General features: G+C 37.0%; 1 protein-coding gene across 1 annotated transcript in view; it reads left to right on the top strand.

The window, feature by feature from the left end:
- The window catches only part of TDRD1 (tudor domain containing 1), a 39434-nt gene extending 24652 nt beyond the window's left edge, over nucleotides 1–14782 (top strand). The window contains exons 15-23 of the mRNA XM_059899677.1: nucleotides 1664–1774; nucleotides 5226–5501; nucleotides 5999–6118; nucleotides 7635–7751; nucleotides 10019–10186; nucleotides 11388–11615; nucleotides 12263–12309; nucleotides 12390–12482; nucleotides 14706–14782. Of these exons, the coding sequence (XP_059755660.1) occupies nucleotides 1664–1774; nucleotides 5226–5501; nucleotides 5999–6118; nucleotides 7635–7751; nucleotides 10019–10186; nucleotides 11388–11615; nucleotides 12263–12309; nucleotides 12390–12482 (1160 nt within the window). The 3' untranslated portion in view covers nucleotides 14706–14782. The remainder of the gene's footprint in view (nucleotides 1–1663; nucleotides 1775–5225; nucleotides 5502–5998; nucleotides 6119–7634; nucleotides 7752–10018; nucleotides 10187–11387; nucleotides 11616–12262; nucleotides 12310–12389; nucleotides 12483–14705) is intronic.
- Nucleotides 14783–15150: the final 368 nt, after the last annotated feature.

Below are 15150 nucleotides of genomic sequence, written 5' to 3'. Positions count from 1 at the left end.
TTTAAAATATTTGCCACTTTCTTATTTTCATAAGTGATTGTACAAGCATATGGTACAAATTTTAAAGTTACAAAAGAGAATATAGTGAAAAGTAAGTTTCCCAGTTCTTCTTCTCAGATTTCTAAATATCCTTCCAGTTCCTTTTCTCAATGTTCTTAATATCTTTCCAAAAGTACTCTATACATATGCTTGTATGAATATATATACTCCTTTTTATGTAGGCATAAATGGTAAAATAAATAATATTTGCACTTTGCCTTTTTCTCCCACTCTGTCTTGGATATCAGTTCACATAGTGTTTCCTCCGTCCTTTTTAAAATATACTTTTAATTTTGGAATAATTTTAGATTTACAGAAAAGTTGCCAAGATAGTACAGAGAGTTCCTGTATACCCTTAGTTTTCTCTATAGTACCACAATTATGTAAGATGTTAACATTTGTTACAACTGAAGAGACCCACATTGGTAAGTGTCTATGAACTAACCTCCAGACTTTATCTGGGTTTCGCTAGATGTCTTTTCCATTTCTGGTAATGTCCCTTTTCTGTTCCAGGGTACCGCATCACTGTACGTCCTCATTCCTTTTCATGGTTACATGGTATTCCCCTGTGTGGGTTTACCCTAATTTAGTTAACCTAGGTACGGATAGCTAAAGGATTCCTGGGTACAAGCATTTATTACTAAAAACAATTCTTGTAATCTGTGATTTTATTCTGAGACTATATCCTTGAGACAAATTCCTAAAATTGTACAATAGTTATTAAGTCAAAGGATATGTGTGCTTGTGCTCTTGAGAGAGTGCCCTCAAGAGGTCATCCAGGCTGATTTCCACTGTCAGTGTGTGAAAGTGCCCTCTCCCACACCATTTCCTGCAGTGTGTCCTTAAACTCTCTTATTTTGACTAATCTGAAAGGTGACAATTCTAACTCGATACAACTTAATTTCCGTTTCTGTGAATGGGTCTTTGCCACATATTTAAAAGATACTTTTCTTTTACTTATATAGTGTTCAGATCCCTTTACTTGGCATTTTAAAGCTCTCCATGGTCTGTATCTTTCCAAGCACATCTCTGGTGTTTTTCTTCAGTGATTCACCTTTCCATTCCTCTTCTCTGCCAGACTGCTCCCAGCAAGTGTTTTTTGGCTGCCTAATTTGGTACTTTGCCTCAGAGCCGTTTCTTTTTCTGGAATACCCTCTCCTTTTCTAGCAAACAAGTCATACTTCAGATTTCTCTATGAAGCCCTTAGTGCACAGAGCTCACCTCTCTGAAAGTCCTTAGCAGACACTATTTGTGCCAACCATTTAGTAATTACATATACTCCTTCAGGACGGCTTATATGTAACTTCCTTTCTGTGCAGGCTTGTGCACTGTTTCCTGGTCCACGTGCAAAGCTCATGCTCTAGCATACTGACAACAATGCCATCATCATGGCTCTGTACCCAGTAAATTGTTGGTATGGGGTTTACTGAGAGTATTAACTAAATAATGACTTATTTGCCCAATTTCTTAATAAGGAGAAGGGAAAGGTATTTGGTGTACTTTATAGTTGCTTGGGGATGTGCCTGGGTTTTTATGATCATCAAAATACTTTCCAACTTTAAATGAAAATCTGTTACTCTGCATGTTTTTAAAATATTAAACACTATGTGTATTGTGTTTTCAGCTCTAAAGAAACTCAGTGACTTGAACAAATTGGTAGCACAATATTGCCAGCAGAAGTTGCCTAATAATTTTAAGGCAGAAATAGGGCAACCTTGTTGTGCTTTTTTTGTAGGTAAGTTGCAGTTGGCACAATATTGACTATATTAGAATCTTTTATTTCTTGACATTCAAACCTCATTTTTAGTGTGTATTTTCTTCCTGATGTTTAAGCAGATATTTTTCATAATCAAAATTAAATGAATGCTTAAAATACCGTGTTTTTTTTCTTCTCTCTTTGTAACAAGGAGCCTCCAAATGATACATTCTTACCTAATTTTGTCACATGCTTTTCTTTCCAGAATTTCTGATAATATTAAAAGCTAAAGAATGGGAAACCTGTTCACTGCAGATTCATTGTTTCTTCTGGTCACCCTGTGCATGTTTATTTTGAAAATATGTTTGATGAAACACCTTAAATTTCATTGCATGTTTTTCTGTTTATTTTTTCTATTATTTACCAAGTAACAAGTGAAACAATCTCATTAGCGGTGAGAATATTACAAGTCTTCCAGTTTGACAAATATGATCAAGTTTATTAAGCCTTTACTTCACTTAATATTCTGCTTATTGTTTAGGTTATGAATGAAATCTTTATAGTAGATGTAAAAGTGTGATGCTATAAAAACTTTGGTGATATTCTAAGAATGAATTTTGAGAATTCTCCTTCTAGGGATTTCTGAATTAAAAACTAAAGGTGTTGTCTGGGAAGAGAAATATATTAGCTACTTTAGACAAAGAATGGTCTTTTTCAAGATAAAAATTTCAAACCTTAATAGAAGGGAAATATTCCATGTTACAAATTTTGTGTTAAATCTAGGTGATGGTAATTGGTATCGTGCTTTAGTCAAGGAAATCTTACCAAATGGAAACATTAAAGTACAGTTTGTGGATTATGGAAACATTGAAGAAGTTACTGCAGATGAACTCCAAATGATCCCATCCAAATTTTTAAAACTTCCATTTCAGGGGATACAGTGCTGGCTAGTAGGTATGGTGCAGAGTAAGAAATTTTCTCAACTGTCTTCTAATACTTAGAGTACATAAATTTCTCAGTATTAATATATTTATAATTTTAATATTTTGTGTAAGTTATTTTCTGTTTCATATTATAAAATTTAGAAACATATATTTAAAGATACTGGCCAAAATGTTCAGTGTTGATGTCAAAGTAAGGAAGCAGCTGCTTTTCTATACTTATGATAGGAGTGAAAACCGACGCTTTCTTTTGAAGACATTTTGCAGGATTCCTTAAGAGCGTCAAATATTCTTACCTTTTGTCTTAGCAAGTTTACTTCTAATAATTCATCCTAAAGAAATAATCATGTGATTTCACAAAGTTCACCTACATGGAAATTCATTACACTGCTGTTAATAATAGCAAAACAACCTGAATAGCCAATAGTAGAGGCTTGGGTAAATGAGGATCCGTGTAATGGGTAGCGGTAGTACCTATTTCATAGGTTTGTTGTGAAGATTATTAAATGAATGTTTAGATCAGGGTCTGGCACTCAAAGTTCTATTAAGTGTTCGTTCTTATTACACAGTCATTAAAATGTGAAATATGTGTTGATGTGAAGACTAGTTCATGATTTAAGTGAAGGAAGCAAGTTATGAAAGAGATGCAGGATGGCATTGTGATTAAGAGGACAGATTAGAAGCAGCTCTGCTGCCTACTAGCTGTGAGACCTTAGGTAAACTGTTCAAACTCTGTGCTTCCTTTTCCTCGTCTGGAAAATAACGGTACCTTCCTCAAAAAGGCATTAAGAATAAAAGAGATACAAGGCATAAAGCACTGAATAGTGCCTAACATTATAACTATTTTTATTATTATAAAAATTTATTTATAAAAGAACTATGAGTATATATGTGCATGTTTGTATTTCCATATGCACATAAAGATTATGAAAGGTTGGATACCAAAATGTTAATAGTGGTCATGTCTAGAAGCATTAGATGCTTTTTATTTTTCCTTTTGCCTGTTTTCTTTCTACTTATTTTACACTAAGTATGCTTTGGATTATTGTTTTTAATCACCATGTTTTATGTCAGTGTTTCTTAAAATATGACCCCTCCACCCCACAGCCAGTAGTATCAACATGAGAACTTGTTAAAAATGCAGATTCTTAGTCCCCACCCAAGACCTACTACTAAATTGGAAACTCTAGGGTGGGGCCCCAAAATCTGTTTTCACAAGCCCTCTACGTAATTCAGATGCACACTCACATTTGAGAACCACTGTTATGAAAATAAGGGTATAAGCCAAAGTTATCCCAGAAAGATAATTTTTGGTTAAATAATTAAAAATGATATTTTGAAATTATCATTGGAAAACTATCCACAAAGGTGAAAGTGTATGTTTAACATCTTTTACCAGAATAGTTGATAACTCATCATTGTGTATGTAACCATAGTGGCTTCTAAAAGAAATAATAATTCCATTTTTGCCTATTGGGAAAAATGCCAGGTGAAGATACGTTAGTGAGGAAAGTAAAGACGGATCCTGAGCCTCCTAAAACAGTAGTATATTTGTAGATGGCATTATCTGCAACTCAGGCACTGAGGATGTAGATATATAATTGATTATTGAGAATAGATATTCAAAATCACTGACCTGAATGGTAAACTTGGGAAGGGTCCAGTCCTGGATATTATTGAGGCAAAAAATGCAGCTTTGGGGCACAGAATTCTTCTTTTTTTTTTTAACATCTTTATTGGAGTGTAATTGCTTTACAATGGTGTGTTAGTTTCTGCTTTATAACACAGTGAATCAGTTATACATATACATATGTTCCCATGTCTCTTCCCTCTTGCGTCTCCCTCCCTCCCACCCTCCCTATCCCACCCCTCTAGGTGGTCACAAACCACCGAGCTGATCTCCCTGTGCTATGCGGCTGCTTCCCACTAGCTAGCTATTTTACGTTTGGTAGTGTATATATGTCCATGCCACTCTCTCACTTTGTCCCAGCTTACCCTTCCCCTTCCCCATATCCTCAAGTCCATTCTCTAGTAGGTCTGTGTCTTTATTCCCGTCTTACCCTTAGGTTCTTCTTGACCTTTTTTTTTTTTTTCTTAGATTCCATATATATGTGTTAGCATATGGTATTTGTTTTTCTCTTTCTGACTTACTTCACTCTGTATGACAGACTCTAGGTCCATCCACCTCACTACAAATAACTCAGTTTCGTTTCTTTTTATGGCTGAGTAATATTCCATTGTATATATGTGCCACATCTTCTTTATCCATTCATCTGTTGATGGACACTTAGGTTGCTTCCATGTCCTGGCTATTGTAAATAGAGCTGCAATGAACATTTTGGTACATGACTCTTTTTGAATTATGGTTGAAGACTTCCCTAATATGGGAAAGGAAATAGTTAATCAAGTCCAGGAAGCACAGAAAGTCCCATACAGGATAGATCCAAGGAGAAACACGCCAAGACACATATTAATCAAACTATCAAAAATTAAATACAAAGAAAACATATTAAGGGCAGAATTCTTCTTAATGCTGTTTTATTTGTTAGATATACAGCCTAGAAACAAACACTGGACCAGAGAAGCCATAGCAAGATTTCAGACGTGTGTCACAGGGATAAAACTCCAAGCCCGAGTGGTTGAAATCACTGAAAATGGAGTGGGAATTGAACTCACCGATCTTTCCACTTCTTATCCCAGGATAATTACTGATGTTCTGATTGAGGAACATCTGGTTTTAAAAGCTAGTTCACCATGTAAAGACTTAGTGAAAAACAGTCCTGTTAATAAACATGGTCTTCAGAGTGATGCCCCATGGCTTCAAGGTAACATTTTTAAACTGCTATTTAAACTTATGTTATCCTTTGCTTTTATAGGCTATGAAAATTTTTCTATTCCAAGTGACATGATTTTCCTGTAGAAATATGCTTTGTGGAAATAGATTAGTAATAGGTAAAGTTAGTTTAATATTTATGGAAACATGGTTTTTTTATTAAACACTGTACTCATTTTTAATGTAATTATTTGTCAGGCAGACGTGTATCATACAGCTATGTATCCTTTAAAGTTTGAGTAAATTTTAAGAATTAAATATACTACAGAAATGGAAATATACTACTGAAATATACTATAGGAGCGTAATAGTTTAAGGATTCTTATTATAGATTGAGCTTCTTTGTAATGCACAACAAAATCCCTCGAATTAAACAGATTGTTTTATGAAAATACAGATTTTCGTTTTGGGAATTTGGGAATGTTGGTATTCAGTAGAATACTAAATTTTATCTTTTTCATGAGAGACCTGTATTTCGTATGTTTTCAGCCACCTCTTCAGCTGAGCAGTGGAGGACAATAGAATTGCCAGTTAATAAAGCTGTACAGGCAAACATATTAGAAATCGTAAACCCAAACTTGTTTTATGCTCTACCAAATGAAATGCCAGGTAAGAAACCAAACAAAGTTTGAGACATGTTTATGCTGGTCTTTTAAACTGTAGAATGAACTTACCTGAATTCCTTAGGAAGTGATGGGGAGAAGAAGGTGATGATTTCTGTTTCACTCAGTGTTTTAGTTGATCATAATAACACTTCAGGAAAATTTAATTATAAAAACACGAACGTGAACATGCCCTGCATTCAGCATCTACTCCACCTGGTCTTGATCATCTACAGCTTTTTATAACAAAGCAACGTCCTTAATTACTGTATAATTTCTTGTTTTAAAATAGGTACTGTCTGTATTGAATTGTACTTACTACGCTAACCTTCTACAAGCATTAAGAGAATTTGAACCAAAACAGTTTTAGATACGTTGGAAGAGTACTTCCTAATCAGCCTATAATCACAGTGTTACTGTATCTTAGAAACTTAGAGAAATGTTTTACACGGGCCCTAATCATGAAGAAAAGTAGCATATAAATGTTGACTTTCCTTTTCCTTTTTTATTTTGTGAAAGATTACAATTAAGGCATCTCTTCAGTGTATTTTAGTTTTTTTTTTTTAATTCATTTATTTTATTTACTTATTTTTGGCTGCGTTGGGTCTTCGTTGCTGCGCGCGGGCTTTCTCTAGTTGCGGTGAGCGGGGGCTACTCTTCGTTCCGGTGCGTGGGCTTCTCATTGCGGTGGCTTCTCTTGTTGCGGAGCACAGGCTCTAGACCCGCGGGCTTCAGTAGTTGTGGTTCGCGGGCTCTAGAGCGCAGGCTCAGTAGTTGTGGTGCATGGGCTTTGTTGCTCCGTGGCATGTGGGATCTTCCCGGACCAGGGCTCGAACCCATGTCCCCTGCATTGGCAGGCAGATTCTTAACCACTGCGCCACCAAGGAAGCCCCAGTGTATTTAAGTTTATTCTTGCAGTATCAGAGGCTGAGTTAGTGCAAGTTTGCTATTCAAAATAATTTGCAGGTATTTGAAAACTGAAAAAAATGAAAAAATTTTTTTTTCAAATGGTGAAACCAAGAATTGTGATAACAATAACTGCTCTTAAATTTATTCTCCAGTATTAGGAATAATCAAATTTAAACTGTATAGTGGAAAGCAGGGTCTTAGGATTATTGCATCCTGACCATAACATATGGTATGATGAATTGGAAGTACTTTGCTTCATTTAATTAACTGTAACACACTTAACTGAAAAGTATACTGAACAGTCGTAAAACTGCAACTTAATAGAACAAGTTTTTATAGAAGGAACACACTAGAATAGCCACCCTGATCAAGAAATTAGCCCCCCAGTGGCTTCCTTCTTGCCCCCTCCCAGTCTTGCATCCCTTCCCCACAAGGTAACCAGTAGTGGTTTTATCTTTTTTTGGCTTTATCTATTTTAAAAATATAAATGTATATTTTAATATATATGGGGTCTTTTTTGAGTGATTAGATTTGACTTTCCTTTTTATATAAATACTTCTATAAATAGTAGCATTGAAAATTTCTTCACAAAACATTTTCTATATATATTTTAGAAGATCAGGAAAAACTGTGTGTATTGACAGCCGAATTGTTAGAATATTGCAGTGCTCAGAAAAGTCGATCGGCCTATAGACCAAAAATTGGAGATGCGTGCTGTGCCAGATACACAGGTAAGATTCTTTTCTATTCCCCAAACAGTGTTCACTTTAAAATTTAGATTTACAGTTTAAAAATGTATTTAGTTTCCTTCTTCTTTTGTATGACAACTAGATCTACAATTTCCCTCTCTTTCTTCCCAGTAGGAATGTGTCATAATTTTTGTTTAGATAAGTATTCTGTATTACATTATTAGGTTTGCATAAACAGTATTCACAGCCTACCCATGTAGTTACTATAATTACATTTTTCTTTTGCAGCCTTTTTTGTTACTCGTGTTCTATATACTTTCACTAATGATCTCCAGTTCTCTGCATTGGTATAAATTCTCTCCATGAATACTGCCTGTACTTTATCCACTTTTATCATATTGTAGGCAGCTCCAGCCTTCTGACCCACTTTTATCCAGACTGCTTGTCCTCCAGACCTGAGCTGTCATCCTGAAATTTTCCTTTCACCATCATGCTGGAGATTGTTTCAGCACGAACCCCCTATGTTTCTTGGATTTCTCTCCCACCACACCTTGTTGGCTAGATTTCTCCCTCCCTCGTCTCAACTTGTTTTCTGGGTCCTTTACTTTTGATTTACTCTTAATATTTTGGTATATCTAGCTCATCCTCTAGAAGCTGAGAAAAGGTACCTGTAAGATAAATATTGTTATCTTTCATGTTTGAAAAAGTCTTTATTCTACCCTAATAGTTACTTGATAGCTTACCTATAGATAGAATTCTAGGTTGGAAATCATCTTTCTCTTAAAATTTTGAAGGCATTGTGGGTGTTGCTGGTGGAGAGGTAGATGTCATTCAGGTTCTCCAAACTTTGTACGTATTTTTTTCCTCCTTTCTGGAACTTTTGGTAATCTCTTCACCCCAAGTTTTGAATTTTATGATGTGACTCAGCACTGGTTTTGTTTTCACCATTGTACTGAGCTCCCAGTGGGTGGGCCCTTTAGAAATTCATGAGCTTCAGTTTTGAAAATTTTTCCTGAATTTTTTTATTCCTTTCTTTTATTTCCTGCTCCTTTATGAACTCCAAGTATTCTCATGTTGGACTTAAACTCTTCTGCTGAATTTCCTTTGCTGTTTTTTTTTTTTTTTAAGAGATTTCCTCAGTTTTCTCTTCCAGCCTTTCGTATTTCATTTTTAATATCACATTTTTGGTTTCAGTAGCTTTTTTTGTTTCTCAAGTGTGTGGTTTTTAATAACTGTCTTGTACTTGCTTCAAGGATGGAAGGTCCTTTCTCCGAGGCTGTTAATATCACTCTTTTAATTTTCATGGTCTTCTCCGTCTTTGGGTCTCTGTTTCCTTGAGTTCGTGTTTGTTTTGGTCTTCTCTTTCATGTCAGAGACTTTCTTCTACTATCTGGTCATCCTTCGCTGTTCGTTTATGTAAGGTGAAGCACTAAGAAGCTAATTGGAAGTTCCTTTGTGCGCAGGCAGAGCTCGTCTGCTTAGTGGGCTTGCCTGTAGGGTGACCTGGCTCTGCCGTTTCACTGGGAACTCCTGATGCCTGTGTCTTGAAGTGCTTTTGCTTGAGGTGGTCGTCTCCTGCCTGGAGTGCGTAGCTTGCCTGACAGGGTTCTTGTAAACTCCCCCCTCTGCTCTGCCTCACGTTCCCCAGTCCATAGTCTCTCTGGTTCGTCCTCTCTGGAGAGGAAACTAGTCTTCTGCCCATGGGTAGGAGCAGTTACCTGAAAAGGGGGAATTTTCTAAGCGTTATTAAAACACATAAACATAAAACTGATCTTTTCTCTTTAGCAACTTTAAAAATAGATATTACGTGTAAATGTGTTTATAAACTAAAGTTTATTCACATGTCTTGGGAAAGCAACTCTGCTTCCGTTATCCAATCCCCGTTTCATCTCCGTCTTTGCTCCAACTTTTGAATGAGTAGCATCAATTCTTGAGCCTTGATTGCTTGGGGATTTGAGATGCAAACTGAGATGCTTCTTGGCTTCTTTACACCCAGCTTTAGTTGAGCTCTGCTAAATCATTTCCACTGATGTATTTGCTTTCCACCTTCCACTATTACATTGTCTTCCCTCTTGTTCTCTATCCTTGTGGTTTTAGGCCTTTTTCTATTTAGTCCTGTAACTGTCTTTTGAGTAGAATCTGCAAGGAGTAGATGGTGATGCTCGTATTTAATCTAGACTCCTTGGTGTGAAGTCAGAAGTCTTGGTGTGAATTTCTAAGTGATGTAAATGTAACTGTGAATAACCATCTTAAAGGAGGAGGGCATCATTGAACGTAACTTCTCACCTGAGATTCCTTTGTATTTTCAGGTGATGATTTCTGGTACCGTGCCGTTGTTCTGGGGACAGCAGCTGCTGATGTGAAAGTGCTCTATGCAGACTATGGAAACATTGAAACTCTGCCTCTTTGCAGAGTGCAGCCAATCGCTGCCAGCCACCTGGAGCTTCCTTTCCAAATTATTAAATGTTCCCTTGAAGGTAGACAATTAAGTCACTTTCCAATTTGGGTGTCTGTGGGATTTTTTTCTTTCTTTTATAGCACTAAGTCTGAAACAAATGGGTATTTTAGGACTTCCCTGGTGGCGCGGTGGTTAAGAATCCGCTTGCCAATGCAGGGGACACGGGTTCGAGTCCTGGTCCGGGAAGATCCCACATGCCGCGGAGCAGCTAAGCCTGTGCGCCACAACTACGGAGCCTGCGCTCTAGAGCCCGCGAGCCACAACTACTGAACCCACGTGCCACAACTACTGAAGCCCACGCGCCTTGAGCCCCTGCTCCACAACAAGAGAAGCCACCGCAGTGAGAAGCCTGCGCACCGCAACGAAGAGTAGCCCCAGCTCACCGCAACTAGAGAAAGCCCGCACGCAGCAATGAAGACCCAACGCAGCCAAAAATAAAATTAAAAATTTTAAAAAAAGGGTATTTTAAGCAACGGCCCAGATTTCTAAATATCAAGCAGAGATTACAAAAAAGTCTCATACCTTTTATTGTTCTTTCATTCTCACAAAAATTATGTTCATATGTTCCACCTTTGTTTTACAGATTAGTTTCAGAGAGTCAAGACTCAGAGATTCTGGTTTGCCTCAGGTTGCAAAGCTAGTTAAGTGGCAGGGCCAGGGTGAACTGGGGTCAGTCATCTAACCTCTTGCGTGGGGGTCTTTCTGCTTTGTCACAGAGGCGAGAGACATTCAAATGGCACCATTTTGGGCTACCTTCCTATTCATACCGTATCTGCGTATTTATTCAGCCCTTCAGTTGGAATTGGAATAAAAGGAACTAAAATGCTAAAGTAGCATTTTATTCTTACTCCTGATTTCTTTACCCAGAGGTCCCAGTAGATAATAACGCACTGATTTCCTCACAGTCTGCTTTGGTTTTGACTCGGAGAGTTGGAAAATTATATTTATTATTGTTTGCTTCTACCATTAGAATGTAAGTCCACAAAGGCAGACATTTGTCTGTTTTGTGGCTTCTAGACCTAAATTAATGCTTGACATAGTAGGGATCGAGGAATATTTATTAAGTTTGATTTTTTTGAATGCAACAGCAGTAGTACATCAAAGCATACCTAAACCTAGCTAAAATCAGTGAGCCTTTTGCTTATTATCCTTAGATAATTTATTTAAATATCATCTTTCAGGAACTTGAAGATTAACTCTAGTAATCAATTTTTTTCCAGGACCAGTGGAATTGAATGGAAGCTGTTCTCAGTTAATAATAGAGCTACTGAAAAATTTCATGTTGCATCAGAATGTAATGCTTTCTGTGAAAGGATTTGTCAAGAATGTCCACACAGTGTCAGTTGAGAAGTGTTCTGAGAATGGTACTATCAATTTGGCTGATAAGCTGGTGATGTATGGTCTGGCGAAAAAGATCACATCTAAAAAGCAAAGTGCTTTAAATAAAGGTATTTTTTTCAAGTCTAATTAATAGCAGATGTAAGTGTAACCAAGAACAGACGTAATCAATTTAGTTGACCTGATCTTTCCTTATTCTCTGTGGCCACGTTCCCTCTGTCATCCTCCTCTACAAATCCGGCAGCAGGGTGCTGACTCACGTTGCCACCTCAGAGGAGCCACCTGGAAGGAAGCAGGCCTCCCAGTCCAGATTTTCCTTAGATCAGGCTCAGCGACACTGTTGATAGAATTGATGCTGAGAGCTTTAGAAATGTCAAGCATTCAGAGTAGCTTCCAACTTCCTTTTGATCCTGATCAAAGTGAGAAGAACGCAACATATTTGAGAATGGATCTTACTAGTTATTTCATAAGATGATGCTTTGGCAGGCCTGCCCTCAACCAAAAAGAGATACCCTGTGTATGATAGGCAAAAGACCTGAAACCTCGGAGGTAAGGGCACTCATTTGGTAAAACCCAGGACAGGAGGAGATAACATAAAGCCCAAATGAAAAATTAATTGCTCAGGTCCTTTGTAGTTGGAAAGGATCTGCCCTGAGGGGCAGATCTGTGTATGTTCAGACTGCAGGTTTTGTTTTGTTTTGTTTTTCCTGTTACTTATAGTGCTAGTCGTCTAATGGCTTTTTGCATTTGCTTTTAGAAAAGGTGAACAGGATGAATTGCTGCTGCACAGAGCTACAGAAACAAGTGGGTAAAATTTCCTTTAAGTGAAATTATCCTCCCAACATTTTTAGGAATGAAGTAACACCATTTCTTCTCACCCTCAGGTTGAAAAACATGAACAGATTCTTCTCTTCCTCTTAAACAATCCAACCAATCAAAACAAATTTATTGAAATGAAAAAATTGTTTAAAAGTTAAGTAAGTTAAATTTGATGATTTTGCACTTGTGTAACCCGCAGCAGGACATCTCCAGTCATGTTGTCATGGCAGAGCTAATGGGGTGACACCCGTTTTGAGGCTGTACTTTATTCTGCAGTCTGATGATCTGAGGTCTGGCTATAGTGTTTCTGCTGTCTTCCTAGGTTTTGTTTGGTAAGCTCCCTTTGACACTGCTAGTGGGACTGAGTCCAGGGCTGTCCGGGTTGCAGCGTCCTTTCCTTACTGTGTTTGACATAGAGACAGCTCTTGATGATATTTGCAGGGACTTGTAAAAATTGTCATGAGGTCAAGCTTAGCCTGAAATTCTTTGTGTCTAGAGTGAAATTAACTCTCCCTTGTACGCACTTCTATAAAAACACGTAGCCCTTTTTGTGAAGCGGTTCTAAGAGGCCAAGAACAGAAAATGGGCTGCACTGATAGTATAGTTCATTTCAGAACAAAACATAGTCTTCCTGTTCTGGCTGCGGTGACTCTAGTGCTTAAAGACTACATTGGTGGATTTTGAATAGTGGTTCCCCTGCTTTTTTATATTGCCTTGGGATCCTTTGTTCTAAGGTGGCCCTCGGAAATTGTTTTGTGATCAGTAGCCAATTAGAACTTCTGATCAAAATGAAATTGTCCTTCTCGCCACTTTGAATTGATAGAATTCTAGCTAAAAGCAAAGGATCTTTGACTTACTCAGTATGTGCACTCTTGCTGGCTAACATGCAGTTTATATCTGACCATTTGCAAGTAGCTCCCGAGGTCCTCCTGCTCTCGGGGGCTCTGTGGGTGTAGCAACTCTCAAGGAGGTACCTACTGGGGTCAAACCTATTCTCCACGTGATAATGGACAGTTGTTTTGTTTCTGTTTCTAAGAAAGTATGGCTAAGTTCTAAGCTAAATATCATTCATGCAAGATCAAGAGTTTTGATTCTCATGATTTATTTTGAGATGATTTATTTTACTTCAAGTTTTGGGTTATTTTTAATAAATGCTGACTTGCAGTTACAACTTTCAGTCCTTTCTAATACATTAAGTTTTAATACTGACTGCTGTTTTGTGTACCATACTTGAGTTTAAAATCTTAAGTTTAATGATAATTTAAATTTCATAGATTGAGGAGCATGCAATGACATGAGCTTCTGGAATTTAGTCCTAGTGCCAAATCATCATATTTCTAATCAAGTTGATTAACTGTATGTGCTTTAATCTTTATATGTGTGCAATAAGCTTTTTTCCGCATAAGAATATTGAGTGTGTTTGGGTACACAACTGCAGGTGAAACCTGTATTTTCCATTGTTTCTAAATAGATTGAAGACATTACCTTAAAAAAAAAAAAAACCACTTGATTTAAAGCGTAGTGGTTGAACTGGCTTTACCCCTGCTGCAGGAATAAATACATAGTTTGTCTACCTTTGAATACAGTGTAATACCTTATATTTGAGTAGTGCATTATTTAATAGTCACATATTTAATCTTCACAGTGCCCAGAAGATTAAAAGAAGGTAGGGCTCATTTTATAGATGAGGAGGTGAAGGCTCAGGGAGGTTAAATGGCTACCCAAAAACCACACACACAGACTGGAAAGTAGGTCTCACGATGCAAGCTGAATTCTCCATACCGCCGTTTGCTGCTTACCTGTAGCTGTGCAACAATATCATTTTAGATTAGATCAGTTCTGGAGGGCAAGAAACTAAGGGGTTATGTTACTAGAAAAAATTACACACATGGTTCCTTAAGCATACTTCCTTCATTGTGGTGAAAATATAGTTGGATAATTGTTTAAATTATTCTTCTTAGAGAAAGATAAAATGTGCTTAAAGTTTCAGTGTTTTCATCATCTCTGGAGAAACTTGTTTTAATTTGTTAGTAATTTTATTGTAAAATTGCTAAACTAGGCGTGATGTGATGATGAGAACATAAAACTCTCTGTAATCTATTATTCAAAAGCGGTAAGTATTTCAGCATACAAGTTAATAAAAATATTTTTTATATTTGGAGGAGAGCAAACAGCTGTATTTTATATCTGTGAAGGGGAGAACAGACAGCTGTACTGGACATAAAGCACTGTTACTGTGGCGGTGAATTTTTTTCAACCGGCAGATTTGACTTAATTTCAGTTAAAAGTGAATATTTGGTTTGCTTTTACTTTAGAAATTAAGAACCATGGTGATTGAGTTTTTATATAAGGCATAACGATAGTTGATTTTTCTCTTGCAGAAACACTCTCTCTTGGAGATCAACACTTAACGAGAAAGGAAGTAGCGAAGGCTAGACTTAGGAGAGAAAGTACCGCGTCTTGTGTCTTTGTTTCTTGGAAACTTTTTCTTTAATGACATTTTATGCCTTAATTTTGTTTGCTTACCACTCTTCTGTCTAGGTTGGGTAGTTTTATTTTTTTCCCCTCGAAGTTCTTCCCCCCAAATAAGTCTTGCATAAAAGATTCATATACCAAGTGCGTGGGAATATGGGAAGGGATACATAGGGGCTGTCTAGTGTACATATAACTTTTTATTACTTAAAGATACTGAAGAAGATATGGCTCTGGGTTAATACTGGATCAATTTAGTTGATAGACACATGAGTTTTATTTTTTGGATTTTTCTGTATGTTTGATATAGTTCATAGTAAAATATGCCCTGCTCTCCCTGTCACAATCTGCCTC

This window comes from Balaenoptera ricei, chromosome 16, assembly GCF_028023285.1.
Source record: "Balaenoptera ricei isolate mBalRic1 chromosome 16, mBalRic1.hap2, whole genome shotgun sequence".
Lineage (NCBI taxonomy): Eukaryota > Metazoa > Chordata > Mammalia > Artiodactyla > Balaenopteridae > Balaenoptera > Balaenoptera ricei.
Note: the sequence above shows the minus strand (reverse complement) of the source record. Positions and strands in the feature narration are given on the sequence as shown.